Genomic DNA, 17,559 nt, shown 5'->3' with positions numbered 1-17,559 from the left:
ATGAAAGGTTGTAAGCACAAATACAAATGCAAGTCACATTTAATACAATTCCATAAGGTAGCAGCTATCCATAGCCATGAACAACATGAATCAAGTCTAGTTCACACAGAAAAGCTTTGGTTAAAAAGTTATATTATGGCTATGTCTTGAGCTAGAAATGAGAAATTATAGCAAGACATATGATAAAAGAACTATAACATCAAGATGAAGATACAAGTGCAACATGATAATACTAGAAGATCAAGATACAAGTGAAAGTGCTGAAGAAGAGTGTAGTGTTAAAGTTAGTCAATGGAGAGTGTGAAGAGATTTGTATTCAGATCACATTAGAAAATAGGCAGTGACTAGGCAGTTTGTAGAGAAATTGGGAATTTGTTCCATCACTGGGGACCTAGGGTGGAGATGCTCTGCAGTTGGGACAAGCAACAACCATTCACACAGAGGTCACCACATCCTGGATGAGTTAGAGCAGCTGTATGGCACAGGCTAGTAAGCAGGAGTTGCTGTAATCTAGACGTGAGATTACCATGTCCTGGACAAGTGGCTGGGTGGAGTTTGTAGTCAGATACGGTCAAATCCTCCTGATGCTGTACAGGATGAACCTGCAGGGCCATCATGTTGCCGCAATGTTCTCCTTGAAGACCAGGTTTTTGCACAGTGGGAGGCAGCCACCATTGTACCAACATTGATGGCGAGCTCTTGTGTGGCAGCTCCATCTTGTTAAGGTTGAGCTTCAGGTGATGCCTAGTCATCTACGTAGAGCCAGACAGGCAGATATTCTCTCAAAACCTGCGTGGGAGAGGGAGGGAACAAGTAATTAGGTAAACAGCATAGCAGTGGTACTGTAAGAGAAGTTATGTGAAGTAATGAATGATCCAAGAGATTTAGTGCAATGGAGAACACCAGAGGCCCCAGGACAGATTCTTGCAGGTCATCTGGCAGGGCCTGTCTGCTAGACAAGATATATCCCGTGATCAGATTGATGCTCTTAAGAATACTCTCATCAACTAAAATAATAAACTGTATCCCATTCTAGTCACTGAACAAGTTTCCCTGAGCAATTTTTTTTTCCAGTAGTGGTCAGAAGGATATAGGCAAACAGAATATTCAATATAAATTCAACGCCATCTATCATCTACAGCAGGAATAAACATCATTAAAAATCAAGACGGCTCTTTAAAGAGTGGAAGGAGGAAACTATGATGTGGATTTATGGCAACAGGCCAGACTGTGGTTTTGTACAAGATCCAAACACTTTCAACAGACTCGTCAGATAGCAGAGAGCTGATGCTGGAAGTCCATCATTTAAAGGCATATTCAGTTCCTCAACTTGAGTCAGCTTGAGCCAAACTGAAAGTCAAAACACACTTATCAAACTGTTACTTTCTCCACCTAGCCTCAGGTAACCCGGATTACAGCAGTGTACTTCATGCTTGAAGAATATTTCCATTGTTGCTTTTGACACATCTTTCGGAGCAATTGATTTAGATTTTTCATTTATTGTCCAAATAGCGCAATGTATATCTAACAGATTTTCGAAAATTCAACTGTTTTGCTGCATGTTTCTGCCCCTTTTTCAGATTACTGCATATTGCTAGTCCTCCCAAAGTGAATGAGGTAGTTCTATAATGTGTAGTAGTTCATTGAATGTTTATAGTACAATGTTTTTTTGCTGCTTTTTTGCTGCAAGTTACACATTGCTGAAGATGTTACTGAGATGGCAATACCAAAGGAATGTTTGGAAATGTTTTTTATACAAATATTTTAAAATCTGGTGAGATGTGTGACCCAGTCCATCCATATGGACTCTTGGTCCATATGAGTCCCCTGACATGGGCGGAGGTTCAGAAAATATCAAAGCAGTGCGGAATTGAAAAAAAGTGCATATATTGGAATCTGCGATTATTATATCACAACAGAGCTCATATTTGTGCATTAGGACTGGATCTGGACTGGAACTTCAGCCTGGAGGGGGTTAAAAGAGTAGGAACTATCTATCTATGGAAAACTTGTGACACATTCTCTGATTGCTTCCTGTGTTCCATAGGCCAGTCCAGAACTCAAGCAATGTAATATAGACAAGCAGACAGTGTGCTACAGCTATGAACAGTTGTGCCTATCCTTACAAAAAAAAAAAACACTTCAAAAATCACATGTCCATAAAACCACAAGTGAAGAGTACAAATACTAATGAACCCATTTAAATATTATGAGAGTGGGAAAACCTATGCTATTTCCAGTTGCATGTTTTGTTTTCACATGAAAATTGTAGTTCACATTTTTTAAAAATCCAAGCACATGTGCAAATATCCAGTTAACATTTTTCTTCACATGTGAATACTTTACTACACATGTGAAAATGTTAAATTTTGAAAATGAGATTTTTAATATTATTCATATAATATAAGATAATATGAGATTTTCTTGCAAAATGGTGACAAAAAAGAAGTTCAAATTTATGATCAAAGAGAACTCACCCTACTGCATACAAAACCCACCCTACAGTCATTTCCGTGTGAGATGCCATTAGATGATAAAGAAGCAGCGATCATGAAAACCGCTTCAGTTTCACTTCCTGTCTGTTTCCACGGTGACAGGCCTTACTATGCTGTTCCACTTGCTGTCTCACTTGACTTCTCACAGAGAAGAATAACTGCGATAAAGTGTAGTCAGAGCTTATCATTCTGAGCTCGTTTCAATGACATTTGTTCTGGCTGAATACTCCCTTTGTCAGAGTGAACCCTGTGCTGACCTTCCACAGCTGGAACTGTTATTATATGTCAGGGGAGTTCAACAAATAACTTTAAAGGGTGCGGCCCATGCCTTTGTTACAGGCGATTCATTCATAACAGAATTTGCACTGAAATTGCATTGAAGCAGTTTGCTAAAAATGTTGACAAATCTCACACATTATGCTGTCAGTGTTAGCGCCGTTCATACTAATTCAAAATGTGATGCAAAGCCTTTCTTTCTACACATATACAGAAATGTATAAGACACAGTTAATCTTGGACACATTTCTGCACTTGCCAAATATAAACTACGAAACCATATCACGTGACAAAGACCTTGCTATACTATACTATTCCCTTTTTGACCCTGTTTAAAATGGCAAATTTTAAACTGTAATCCTCTCCCATTGCAAAAGCATCTTCTGTAAATTCATAGAGCCCCAAGCCTGTGCCCTGTGGAGCTACTGGCCATGCTGAGCACAGGCACAGTCAGGATCCATTTCCAGACAGTGGAACACATCAGTGCAAGAACACCTACTATTGTAGATGGGAACATCATCTCATAGCACCTCTTTGCAGTATGCTTTGTTTGGGGGTACACTGTCTCAAGAACCAACCAATTATGCCACCTAGTGGTTCAGTGAGAAAGAGAGCTCAAGGCACTCCAGATAAGGAAGGTCACACAGGTTTGAATTCTGTTTACCAAGATGCACGGCAGCATGACTGTAATTATAAATAAGACGTATCATTTACCCTTTCGTAGGGCAAATAACACAGTCGAGACATGTACATATGAAGTGTTAACAAGCATTTTTTGATACTGAGTTCAGTTTTACAGAACTCTTCACAGTTAGCACAACAGCATTCTAGTTTACACAGGACCAAACTGTGTTTTTGACAAAAAATGGTTTCAATGGATACAGTTTCAAAAATCTTGAATTTAATGTTTGCACACTATTTCAAAACTGATGCACTCATGTACAAATCCTAACATTTAGGCTAAAATTCAAGTGAATAGACATTTGTTAAGCCACAAATATTATATTGAAGATAAAACCCTAAACCCAGGAATAAATACAAAAATGGATGAAAGAGGAAGCCATAGATGGCTGGATGATGGAAGAGGAGAGGGAGAGGAGCATAAATGTGTGGTGCCTTTCAACATAGAAGATGGAAGCCAGATGCCGGCATATATCAGGTGATGATTGCCAGGGATGGATCAGGTACAGTCGTATGCAAAAAATTGGGCAGCACTGGTCAAAAAGCCTTTTACAATTAAAATCTTGGTGAATAGAAGCAAACCTGAACTTGCTTTTCTGCTTTTTATTTTCCTATCTACTGTTTAGAAATATTTTTTTTTAAAAGAAAAAGAGTTCCTCTAACACAGTTGCCCAAGGATGTCAGAATGAGGATGATTCATTTCCACCAAGAAGGACAATGCTACAAACTCTCTCAATGTTTCAAACTGCCTATTTCCTCTGTCAGAAACATTATTAGAAAATGGAAGATAAATGGAACAGTTGAAGTCAAGGCAAGGTCTGGAAGACTAAGAAAATGTTCAATGTTCAGCTGTGCACAGGACAACAATACAACATACTTTAAACAGCAAAGACTTAAAAGGCAGATATGCCTTTCCTATGACCTTAACACAAAATTAAGCATCTGAAGTATGCAAAAGAAAACATTGAGAAGCCTGAAGCCTTTTGGAACAATGTGCTTTGGACTGACAAAACCCAAATTGAACTTTTAGGACACCAACAAAGATTGGTTTGCCAAAAAACACCTTGCCAACTGTTAAGCATGGAGGTGAATCCATTATGCTTTGGGGTTGTGTGGCAGCTGGGGATACAGGAAATATTGTGCTAGTGGAAGGAAGAATGGTTTCCACCAAATATTAAGAAATTCCAGTGGCTAATGTTTGAAGGTGAGTCCAGACATTGAATTTGAAGAGAGGTTGGATATTCCAACAAGACAATGATCCCAAGCATACCTAAAAATCAACCACAAAGTACCTCCAGGAAAGATGGATGAAGGTATTAGAATGGCCTGAATATTATTGAAAATCTGTAGGGAGATTATATGCAAGGAGGCCAAATAATATTTCTGAGCTAGAGGTGTTCTGCCTGGAAGAATTGGTGAAAAAAGGCTTTTTGACCAGGGGTGCCCAAATCTTTCCATACGACTGTGTTTCCCCAGTGTATACCATGAGACGACACATGGTATGATGTTGACGAGAACATGTGCCAAAATAAAGCAGACCCTGTAGAAGAAAAGCATTACCTGTGACTTCTAGCATTTCTGGTGCATGTTGGTGCTGTGAGTTGTATGAAGATTTTATTAAAAGTGTAGAAAAGTATTGAAAAATGCTTGTTCAGTACCACAGGAAAAAGTTAGGAGCAATACCTAGCTACTCAGCCATATCTGCCAACCCCACTGGATTTCCTGATTCCTTGTTATTGCTCTAAGAAAGCATAAATTGCTTCCTTGTGCTTGCCTAGGAGGTTCATATGACGGAAATGGTAATGCAGTCTACTGCTGACAGCACCTGCGTTCCTGAAATACTTATCACAAAAAAGGGTTAAGCCACCTCTCTTCACCCCTGGATTATTGCAAAATTCTTTCTGAGGATTGTACTTGTCAGGACAGGCTGAGGCAACCCACAGTGTCAGCAAATAGTGAGTGTGGAGGGGGGAGGAAGGGAGGATGAACAGGAGCAGGAGAGGAATCCAGTCCAGAGAGAGAGAGATAGAGAGAGAGAGAGAGAGAGAGAGAGAGAGAGAGAGAGAGAGAGAGAGAGAGATACATAGGGGTGTGTCTTAACAATTAGTTCTTCAAGGAAGTGCAACACAAAATATCTTGAAGCAGTTTCACAGACAGAGCATAGCAGAGGGAGAGAGAAAACATAGTTGTTTTGTTTCAATTTTACATTGTGAGCCGAGGGGGATCCATGTAAGCTAACTTAATGCTGAACACCTGATCCAAACCCAAAGAGGAACCAGAACTTCAGAGGAGGGAGGGAGACCCACAGACACTCAGGTAAGGACCGCCACAATTTGATCTAGGCTGTCTCATCTCTTTATGCTGGGAGGTGCTGCATGTAGATAACAGATCTGATGTTGGCATTCTAACTTTGTGGCCACACTTCCCCTTCCTCCGCTTCACCAGATATAGCTCACTGTGGTATTTTTTGTTTTGCTTTGTTATTTGCAAAGCATGTATGTAAACTGTAGAGGAGAACTTCCACTACCGCTGGAAAAAATGTAAGCTGTTGGCAGACAGCCTTTGCTTTTCTAATAGCTTGAGGAAGAAGCACATGGTGGAAACGCATGTGGGATGACTTGGCATGTTCATTCTTGATCAGAGGTCAAAGTTGTACAGATAATTTCACTTTGCGTTCTCTATCTTTACACAGATGCTAAGCTTTCATTGAGACATTCCGACTCCTGCTTAGATCAAGCTGCAACAGGTAGTGCTGTGGAAATGTAGCACCATGGTGATATATACAGTGTTTGGTAGTTGATGCATGAGTTGGGTTTATCTGCACAAATATTACGCTTACCCTGATGGTGCTAGTCTAACCAGTCAATGAGCGACCAACTGTTTCAAAACCTAGCTTGAGTTGTTTTTTTCAGTAGGGTAAGCTTGTAGAATCCAGTACTCTTCAAGATCTGTCTGCATAGAACTATGCCATTTGTCACTGGAGATCTGTATAACTGATTAGTTTCACTTCCTTCTTGAATGAACAGAGATGTGTATTCAGTGAAAAACTACAACTGTGTCTCCCTGCGATCACATTCAGTGGCCAATATATATTTTCCATCTTTTGGCTGGTAATTTTTTTACATTATCCTGTATCAGTTTATCATCAGACAGCCATCACTGACAAAGCTTGACTGACTATTTGTCAGAAAATATGGCACATGCAGATATTTTTTTCTGATGTCCGTGGTGTGATGCTGTCACATGAGCATGCACACACAGAGCTGGTGGGGTAGGCTTACATGCTGGTCAATGGAAACTGGAAAATTCTGCCCTTTTGTGGGACACCACTCTTAGAAAAATGGCAGAGCTGACTGGACCAGTCGCCACTGACACATGGTCAGGTGACTGTATAGAACATGGTCCTGGACTACAAAGCTAGGAAAGATTTGATTCAAGCTCTGCAGAGCAGGAAGTCCCCTAGCATGGTGGCAGTCAATAGTGTGTCCTTATCAGCCAAAACCTCAGGAAAGTACAGGGCTTACCTCTGCGGCTGCTGCAGGCTGCAAGCTACACCCATCCTCTGTGGTATGCTAAATATGTACCTAGCCCACTTCATCATGTGATCCTTCTAGCAAGCCTCTTCATTTTGGCTACTTGCAATTCATCTCAACCTGTCCAGCACACATGGAAAAAGAGAAATCAACTGAGGCAGGTACAGCAGCCAGTATTTTTAAATTCCTTTGGCCTGTTTTTACAATGTCTCAGAGTTTCTTTCTGACAAATAGGAAAAATCTAGAAAATAGGCTTGATATATCCAGCTAAAAACTATAGCCCTATAAACTATACTACTACCTGTAGATCAACATGAAAGAAGCGCAAGGAAGGCCATCTGCCAGTGTTCACAATCACGGCAGTTTATCATTCTGTCTTATCTCACAGTTACAGTTGAATTGCTGTGGTCTGCATAAATGTTACAGCAATTAAGAAACTGTCATCATGAACTGGATTCATTTAAGTGGTATTTTCCTTATGAAATAGGTCTTTTTTGAGGCTGAGAAGTATTTTGCTGAATCTGTCACATCTGACAGATATCATCTCCTATATGAAGCCTACTAGTTGCTCCATGGATGTTATTCCTGCTTGTGTCCTTATGGTGCTTTTTGGTCCCAGCATCCTTTCCATTAAGGATTACCTTGCTATATTTCTGAACTCTTTTTCCCCCTTTCCACCTCCAGGTCTTTTTGATACTCTGACAAATTGCTTCACGTTTAAAAACAAAGGGTGATTGTGCCTTTTACTTAGTTATTTTGCAGCTAATTTAACTCTGCATATCACTTTGGTTAACATGCCATTGTTTGGTTAACATGTGCTTTCAAATTAAAGTTGACTTGGCTGAGTCTATCAAACGTAAGAGAAGAATATCACTACTTGAGAGAAAGTTTTAGCAGCAAAATAACTTAGTTCCTATTTGGTGTTGCAAAGCAGTTTATTTTAATCCTGTGTTAAACCTTGCCAAAATGCAGATAACATAACAAGCAATAATACGTGCCTAAATATCTGCGGCACAATGCAACTAATGTAGTACTCTTTCATCAAATTCAGAGAATTATGTATATGGTGAACTCCGTATATCTTGGGACCGACATATTTTTCTGGATTTGGCTTTGTACTCCACAATATATAATCAAACAATTTACATGTAGTTAAAGTACACATTCTCAACTTTTATTTTTTATACATTTTGGTTTCACCATAGACATTACAGCACTTCTTATACAAATACTGTACAGTCCCCCTTCTCTGGTGAAGCCCTGCTGAGCATATACTGCAGCCCACTTCAGCTCCTGCTTTTTGGGGTTGGTTGCCTTCGGTTTTCACTTCAGCATATGGAATGCATGTTCAATTGGATTCAGATCAGATGAATGACTTGGTCAGTCAAGAATTTTGGCTTTGAAACAGTATTTTGCTTTAATAGTATCTATGAGATCATTGCCTTGCTGCCAGTTGAAGCGCCATCCAATGAGTTTGGAGGTATTTCCATGAAGTTCAGCAGATATGATACCTCTGTACCCTGGTGTAAAATCCAGAAATGAGTTTGGGCTGTTTTTTCAGCAGGGTATACTTCAGAAAAAAAGCGTTTCTGTCAGATAGATTTTGAAATGTGTGTCAAACAGTTGATTATGGTAAGCCAAAGGCTTGGGCTATGTCTCTGACTGTTCTTTTCTTATATATCAGCCTGACAGTCTCATAATGATGAATGCCAATAACAAACTCCAATGGAAATCAAAAGCCTAGAATCAAGACTAGATACCAGCTCTCTTTTACCTGTACTAAGGAAGCAATTGAACTCACTGACTAATCAGAAGCACCTGTGATCCCAAACACTGTGGTGCCCTGACATGGGAGGACTGTGTATAAAAAGTGCTGTCATTTCTACATGGATAAACCATAATGTATAATAATACCCTTTAATAAAAGCTGAGAATGTCCACTTTAACCACATGTTAATTGTTTGATCACAGAATTAAAATAGTGGAGTACAGAAATTAATAAAAAATATTTCATGTCTCAGGACATATGGAGCTCACTCTACTATGAGGCCTTTCTGAAGTTTGACTGTCCTGCTTCATTGTGTAGGACCTGTGCAGTATGTAGATTATACTTTTGTCAATAACAATAACAATTATTATATTGTTTTTGATGCTGATGATGTTTTTTATCTACAATGTATATTATTATTTGTATATGTATGTGTATATGCTAATCTCATATGCACTTATATACACAACACGCAAGTGAGTCAAAGGGGAATTGCTTTGTATGGAAATAATGTATTAATTACCTGATATACACTAAGATAGTTACCCTCAATTGTAGTGTTATTGCACAACATTGAGGGAAAGCACTTGGGTAATAAAAGCTGTTTCCAGCTGCAGGCTCTCACGTTCATATTCCTGGAGTGAAAATTAGCTGATTGTCTCTCAAATCCCAATAGGCTTATTGCCATGAAATTAGAATGAGAGTCTCTGAAATAGCTGTTGAGCTATTCCATCTCTATTATCAATTTAATAGGAACTAATCAAATTAATGTTCTCTAATCCCACCAGAGAGAGATAGCTTTGTATTGGAGCTCATCATTAGAGATGCACCACTTGCAGCATTTCAATGCATTGTAGATACTCTGCTATTTTAATAGTTGAAAACCTTGATTGAAAAATCATTGCAGCTTATATCAAAATTATATCAAGAGGGCTCTACAGAAAAAACATGAAATCAAATGTCCTATATGACTACAATGCATATAGGTGCGAATGAGTGTTGCATGGCTTCCTTCATGTTTGCAATTAAAGCATTAACACTCTGATCACTACATAAACAACCTGATCCAGAGAGACATGCTTTTAACCAGTGCTGAAACACAAAACAATTGCATCACACATGCTGGAAGGGAGGGGAGAGGGAAACCTGGCTGGCAGCCAGTCATAGTGGAACCGTATCCCATTGAGAGGCTCGTCTGCTTTAATGATGGGTCAGCGGGCAATGTCTGGTTTGCCACAGAGCTAGGGGGATCCTATCTAGGGCCTGAACGGATGGTTTAGGCATAAATATCAAGGCTTCATCTCTTCAGTGTATTTTCAAAGTAGGCTGGAAGAGAGGGCCTGTAAAAGCCTGTCTGAGCTATGCAGCCCACAAGCCTCGGCCTCCTGCTTGTCTGAGCAGGCAGTTCATTGCTAGTCTGCACTGCTCGACTTCTGGACCAGAGCCCTGGAACTTTTCACAGCAGAACAACAAGACCAGCTGTGTTTCAACAAACCACTGCTGATACAATGCTACAGCTAAAATATTCTGCTATATCTGCTATATTCTTCAGAAATATGACAAAAAAGTACACAACTTAATCCCACCGGTACAATTTTACTTGAAATTGCAGTGAGAACTAAATGACAGGCTTTCACTTGAAAAGTAATGCTTTGAACAAATCACAGAGAGAGCAATTGAGATAGAGAGCAATGTGCAGTACATTCTGCCCTCATATATCAAAAAGACCCGAATTTGACGGACGGGGAGATTATAAAGGGAAGGGAAAGATTAATTTGTCAGATGTAGTATAAATATGCCCATGGGTGGTAGTACAGAGACCTTAGATTAACAGAATAGTCTTGCTGGTGAGTATGATGTCTTGTCTTATTTGTATTGAGACATATTGATCTGATGTCTGCTGCCATGACCACATTTCCCTAATTATGATCTTTACTCAGCTATACTCCTCACAGAGAATCCAAACAGATAATGCAGTGAAACAGAGGTGTTTGTACGAGGTGTTGGCTGTGAGCTCTCTGAGGGGAAAGGGTCTGTTATAGCATGACTGAGGCTTCCATCGCCTCAGCCCCAGAAGAGCCTTTTTTAACGCCTCTTCCCTTAAGTGGAGCGTCTCCGTGATACAGAAAAAACAAACAGGGGGCTTGAGATAAGAATAATAATGATAGACTGATGAGCCATGACTTCAGTTCTGCCTCATTGTGAATGTGCTTTTCAATGCTGGAATAATATAGCATGGTTAAGCTAAGTGCAATGCTCGCCTTGATGAATGATACTGTAAGGTATAGATAAAGCCTGGTAGGTAGAGATAAAGTTTAAGGATTCATATTTTTTGTAGTATGCGAAGAACATAGAAATTGGTATTTATTGGTTGAACCAATAATTTTGATGATTGCTTGCTTGTGAGAAAGATAAAATAAAAGTCCAGCTGCACCAGTTATTTGCATTTGTGTCTGGCAATTTGTTCATGATTTGTACTTTCTATAGAGTAATATGTTGTGGACGTGTTTTTCCTGTATGTGTGTGAAGTATGCACGAGGCACTATGCCTGAGGCAGACCATGCTTACACATGAAAACGGTTTGCATGAGAACTGTGGGTGTGTGTGAGAGCGATAATATGCATATCTTATAATACAATATATCATATAATTCAAGAACAAGTAAGATATAAAGATATGAACTGCAGAATATACACCCACTTTATTTGGAACACCTGTCAGGAGCTTCAGTTAATGTTCACATCAGCCATCAGAATGGGGAAAAAATGGGATCTAAGTGACTTTGACCGTGGAATGATTATTAGTGCCAGACAGGGTGGTTTGAGTATCTCAGAAACTGGGATTTTGACGCACGACAGTCTTTACTCAGAATAGTGTGAAAAACAAAAAAACATCCAGTGAGTGGCAGTTCTGCGGGCAAAAATGTGTTGTTAATGAGAGATCAGAGGAGAAGGGCCAAACTGGTCGAAGCTGACAGGACGCAAATAACCATACATTAGAGCAGTGGTATGCAGAAGAGAATCTCTGAAACACACAACACATCAAACTTTTAAGTGGATAGGCTACTGCAGCAAAAGTAAAAAAATAAGTACTACAAGTAGTAAGTAATAAATACCAAATAAAGTGCACACTGATGGTATGTACACTGCATACCTTGCTGAAAGGCAGTGACTGTGGATACAATATGCTTAGCACGCAAAAATTATTTATGGTTTTACTTAAACACAGCCCCATAAATTAAGTGAAAGATGAACTTGTGATTTGTGATACCTTCACTCTAAGAACACAATATTTCTTTTCACTCAAATAATATTTCCTCATGGTTCCCATAATTCCAGGAGCCATGGTTATCGAAGGTTGAGAAAAATATCCAGTATTAATTTTTTATTACACTTATTTGAGTGTAATATGGGACAGTTGTGCAAACATGTGGCGCCATATTGTGAAGTGCTTAGTCTTGCGCTTGTGTTGTCTCTGTGGAAACATTTTGACTGCTTAAATCTTTGTTTTTCGTTGAGACAAACACAATCCTCTCATTTTCTTGACATATGGAGGTGCCTGACTCAAACATCTGCCAAAACTCAATCCTCATGGCAACACTGTGGATCCCCAAAAACAAACATGCTCAAGCCGGAGCACAATTATTCATTTCCCTGGACTCTTTTCCCAAAGAGGAGCTGGAACCATGACAATACACATAATCTCCCATGTGGAGGTTTGCATATCAAGCACCATGACCTCTCTATGCTATTCATTGTGCTGCCATTTCTGATAATATTACCTGTGTGATTTAATATGTAGGGGTGCTGTAATTAACTGAAATGAAATAAACTTAAAATGAACTATATTATTTCCCTGTCTATGAAATAATGAATTGGTGTGTAGGTACTACACACCATATATATGATATATATATATATATATATATATATATATATATATATATATATATATATATATATATATATCAGTTTAGAATGCACAGTTGTCTACTCATGTTCTATTGAGTGCATTTATTATAATGTCAGGTATTAAAATTCTCATAACAGTTTTATGTAACTCACGTGTATTTATACCTCACACTGCATTCAAATGGACAGGCAATTTTGCCTTCATGAACAGTACAGACTAAACTCCTACTTTGCAATAATTTATTTTATTTGAAATTATTTTAATTTGAAGAAAAATGGATTTTCATATTTTTAAGCATCATTAGGAATATTTGGATTGGGTTTGGTGTGATAGACCTTGGTGTGAAGCAGTATTTGATCTATAATTATTGTTATAATTAATTCTGGTAGCAACAAAATACATATTTTAGTTTCTTTCTTTCGGAGTAAGTAACCTCTGTTAATATGATATTCTTTGCCTTGTCAAAATTATAATTACAATTTGGTATTCAGCAGATAGTCTTATCTAGCACTTACAATGGATAATGCTTGCTTTACCCAGTTAAGTAAAGGGCCTGACAGAGTCTGCTGGCTGTCTTGATATATTTAGGACATTTCCTGTATATTTAAATGCAGAGATGTCTCACCAAAGTTGGTTGAAGTGTCAGACTTCTGACTTCCTCCTTGTCTACCTCATTATATCACTTTCACTTTCACCTTTCACAAAATTAATCAGTCCTGTAACAAACAGAGAATATTATAGTGATTAACAAGCTATAATGATCTTTGAAGTGGCTCTTGATATAAGTATTTGCCAAATAAATAGCTGCGTGGAATAATAAAGAAATTACCTTACCTTACTCCATGGGACATTTCCAGTAAATTCCATAAAATTTCAGTAAAATGTTTAGCAAAAAAAAAAAAAAAGAAGCAGTTTAGCAAAAAACAGTAAACTAAGTTTTAAAGTATATTTTTAGATGATGAAGACATGTTTTTAACCATTTGCAAGCTTGCAAATTGAACATATAATTTACACAAAAAGTTGACCAATGGTTTTCAAATGAGCTTTATTATGTTATTAAAACAGGTGATTTTTCAGCATGGTTGCCTGCAGTACAAGTGAAGCTCTACATTAATGTATGTACTATGTGTTATACTTGTGCTCGGAAAGCTTGATGATTTAATCTGCGGTGGGGAGCTTTTTATGAGTCAAAACATTTTCTTAATCAAGTACAGCCAGCTAGGCATTTGCTTGTTCCTCTTTGAATGGGGGCACTTTTTGAACAATAGTTTCCAATTAGTGAGCAAGCATGATGTCAGATCAAGTGTTCATGCCCATCATTATACTAATCATGATTGTTTAACACTTATCATCAGATTCAGTGAGTACCCTCAACATATGTCACTAGAATATGCCTGCAAATATCTAGTCTGGTAATGCCTGCAAAATAATTTTCACTGGACTGATCTCCATCTCTTCCATCCCAAAGATACGATGGAGGCATTCAACTCCAAGGATATGGCCATGAAGGCACAGAAGAAGATCCTTAGCCACATGGCCAATAAATCCGTCGTTCAGATGTTTATTGATGACACCAGCAGTGAGATTCTGGACGAACTCTACCGGGTCTCCAAGGAGTACACTGGCAACCGCTCAGAGGCCCAGAAAGTGATAAAGAACCTGATCAAGGTGGCCGTCAAGATCGGTGTCCTCTTCCGCCACAATCGTTTCAATGAAGAGGAGATTAAACTGGCCCAGGACTTCAAGAAGAAGTTACATCAGGGTGCCATGACAGCTATCAGCTTCTACGAGGTAAAGTTACCTGTTTGTTTGTTTTTTTCTTTTGTTTTTTTTCATGTCCACAACACTGCACTGCAAAACATCCAGTGAGGCCCAATTAGTAATTAGAAATATTAGTAATATTTCACTGTTGTTCTTGAACTTGTGAAAACAATATACTACTTGAAACAAATGCCGGAAGAGGTAACTTTTATTTCACAAGATATTTCACTAACTGACTTAATGTTTGAATAAATCAATTTCCTAGCAACACACCAAATTACCTCCTAAAGCCCTGAGTCCTCAAAGGAGGGCTTCCCTGAGCTCTATACATAATTTCTCTTAACATAAGGGACATTCAATTAAAATTCAATTTTAAAAAAACATGCTCATGTCATCCAAGACACTTGCATTATGCCAAAAAATTTAAATTCTTTGAGTGGGTGGTTATTCAGAGAGGACATCTGAAGTTTCAGATTACTTTCAAGATGTAACAATCAAATTTAACTCAAGGCCAAATTGTATCCTTCAAAAGTGGCTCATCTGGTCAAACTATCACACTGTGGTGCATGGATGAGCCCCACGGTGCATGGATGAGCCCCAGCAATACCAGACCATGCCAGTCCTGACTGTGGCTGGTAGCTCCATTTGGTACGGGAAGGTTCAGTCAGTTAGGAGTTTGTGTTTCATAGCTAGCAAGTGACACCTACTGGTTGATCAGGTGCCCGTGGACTGCATGTTAAAGCCAAATATGAAAGGTCTTCCTCTGAGCCCACTTTATATGAGCTACAGTAGCTGTAGCCTGTGAAAAGAAGCAGACTTGCAACACCGTGCGTTTTGGAGAGGAACCAAGGTTGTGTACACTCTGCCGAAGCGGCAGTGGGCTTCATGCATTAATGTGGCTATGGTTGTAGACACTGGGCCATTCCAAATTTAGGAACAGCTCAGCTCAATGATGAGTGCCACATTTATTTACTTACTGTATTAAACTTTACTGTATTTTCTTCATTTATTGTTTTTTTTGTTTTGTTTTGGGTTTTTTTTTTTATCAAGGCATTAGTACATGAAACCTTCAAAACAGAGATATAGACAGTGAATTGTTTTGTTTTTTTCTCTTTCTGTCCACTGTCTAGGTGGAATTCACCTTCGACCAGACTGTGATTTCAGAGATCTTGACAGACTGCAGGGATGTGCTACTCAAGCTGGTGGATAAGCATCTTACACCCAAGTCCCATGGGCGCATCAACCATGTTTTTAATCATTACGCTGACCCAGAGCTACTCACCTCCCTCTACAGTGCACAGGGCCCTTTCCGCCCCAACCTCACCAAAATATGTACCGGCCTCAACAAGCTGGTGGAGGAGGACAAGCTATGAGTTGGTTGACTTGCAAGAGACTGAATGCCTGACTGTGGGACACCTGCTCAGAACTGTTTACCAGGAACAAGGAAGCAACATTCTTACCTAAAAAAAGTCTACAACTGGCTTTGAAAAACATCATGCCCAAAACTGACCACATTAGATGTGACACCCATATTAAATTGTCTTCCTGTGGGGCAATTATTCCCATATAGTCTGCTGGAATTGAAGATGAGGTAACCACTCAAAGTGACTTATATGACATATATGCACATTTAGCTAAAGAGTGATTATTTCAGTGTTATATGAAGTGACATCATTTTTTTTTCTTGTTTGTCCAAGGGATTAAAATTCAGTTTTACCGGACACTGAATTCCAAGCAGGTTCTGGACAATTTCAGCTTGTGATTTTTAGGCCAGAATAGAATTCCAATCCTGCATTTGCTGTTCACAAAACCTCTCACTTCCTAGTGTGAATGTGTCCATGTGTGTGACATTCCCCAGGATAAATGATTGAACAAAAATGATAAAAAGTATTATTATTATTATTATTATTATTATTATTATTATTATTATTATTATTATTATTATTATAAACATGGAGTTTTTACTATTCCAGAAAATATTAAGTGTAGAATTGTCATTCCACATTGAATTATTTGCTTTCATTTTACATTAAATATATTATAACGAAAGGAATACTGGATTTGACTACTTAAACATGTGACACGGACATTACACTGCCATCTAGTGGTTTAATATGGCGTGTGCTATAGGAATATTTCAGAGAACAGGATTGTGAAACACTACTGACTATTTATACATATGATCTAAAGTAAATTCATTCCAATTGTTAAATGCACCCACTTCAAATTATACTATAATTGAAGCATTTTTTCCATTGTTGCTCGTGATCTTGTCCTCATGATATACTGTAAATAAAATGACCACATGTAACAATTGTCACTTCACTTGTTCACTCATTTGCTTAAGTTGCTGTGAATATATAAATCTCTTTATTTATTTAATGATGATCATATAAGTTACAACCAGTTGTATCACAGTTAACTGGTGACAAAGAGAATATATATTCATATTTTTATTTACTCTTCCCATAGAATAAATACAATACAATCAACCATTATAATAATAATAATAATGCATTTTATTTGTAGTGCACTTTACATTTGGAGACCAAATCTGTGCTACAGGGTAAAAACAGGGAATAAAACACCCAATGGCATGTATAAAATGTAAAAACTAAGAAAAAGCTTTGGTAAAGAGGTAGGTTTTTAGCCCTCTTTTAAAAGCATCAGTGGTCTGTGGTGCTCTCAGGTAGTCAGGGAGGGCATTCCACAGGCGGGGAGCAGCCGAGCAGAAGGCTCGGTCGCCCATGGTGCAGAGCTTGGTCTTGTGGGGACGGAGGCGGTTGGTGTTGGCAGAGCAAAGGTTTCGAGTATACCCGATAATAGATCTAAGATTGGTCTAAATCTGGTAAAGTAAAACACACAAACAAACAAACATCACCCACTGCCATATTTCACTGTGAGTATGAAGTGAATCAGCTGCAAAAGCATATCCTGCCCTTTAAAATGTAATTAGAAACAATTAATTTAAATCCTGCCTGTAAAGTAGCTCAATGGCCGACTTTGGGGATTAAATAATTGGAAATATTTTAATTTAGTATATTATTGAATTTGGCATTTATAGATGATCTCAACTAGTATGTGCAGCTGAGACTATAAAATGTCACGAATGGCCAGCGGATGAAGGAGTACT

The 17,559-nt window shown here is 38.5% G+C and overlaps 1 protein-coding gene across 1 annotated transcript; it reads left to right on the top strand.

Annotated features, from left to right (window-relative positions):
- Positions 1–5,579: 5,579 nt before the first annotated feature.
- LOC133137593 (tumor necrosis factor alpha-induced protein 8-like protein 2) lies at positions 5,580–16,742 on the top strand. Its single transcript, XM_061255939.1, has 3 exons — positions 5,580–5,768; positions 14,134–14,456; positions 15,557–16,742. The coding sequence occupies exons 2-3, from the start codon at positions 14,139–14,141 to the stop codon at positions 15,797–15,799; spliced, it is 561 nt and encodes a 186-aa protein (XP_061111923.1). The 5' UTR covers positions 5,580–5,768; positions 14,134–14,138; the 3' UTR covers positions 15,800–16,742.
- The last annotated feature ends 817 nt before the right edge of the window (positions 16,743–17,559 follow it).

The sequence above is a fragment of the Conger conger genome, chromosome 1 (assembly GCF_963514075.1).
Source record: "Conger conger chromosome 1, fConCon1.1, whole genome shotgun sequence".
NCBI lineage: Eukaryota > Metazoa > Chordata > Actinopteri > Anguilliformes > Congridae > Conger > Conger conger.
The sequence above is the reverse complement of the archived record's forward strand: the minus strand, read 5'-3'. Positions and strand labels throughout refer to the sequence as shown.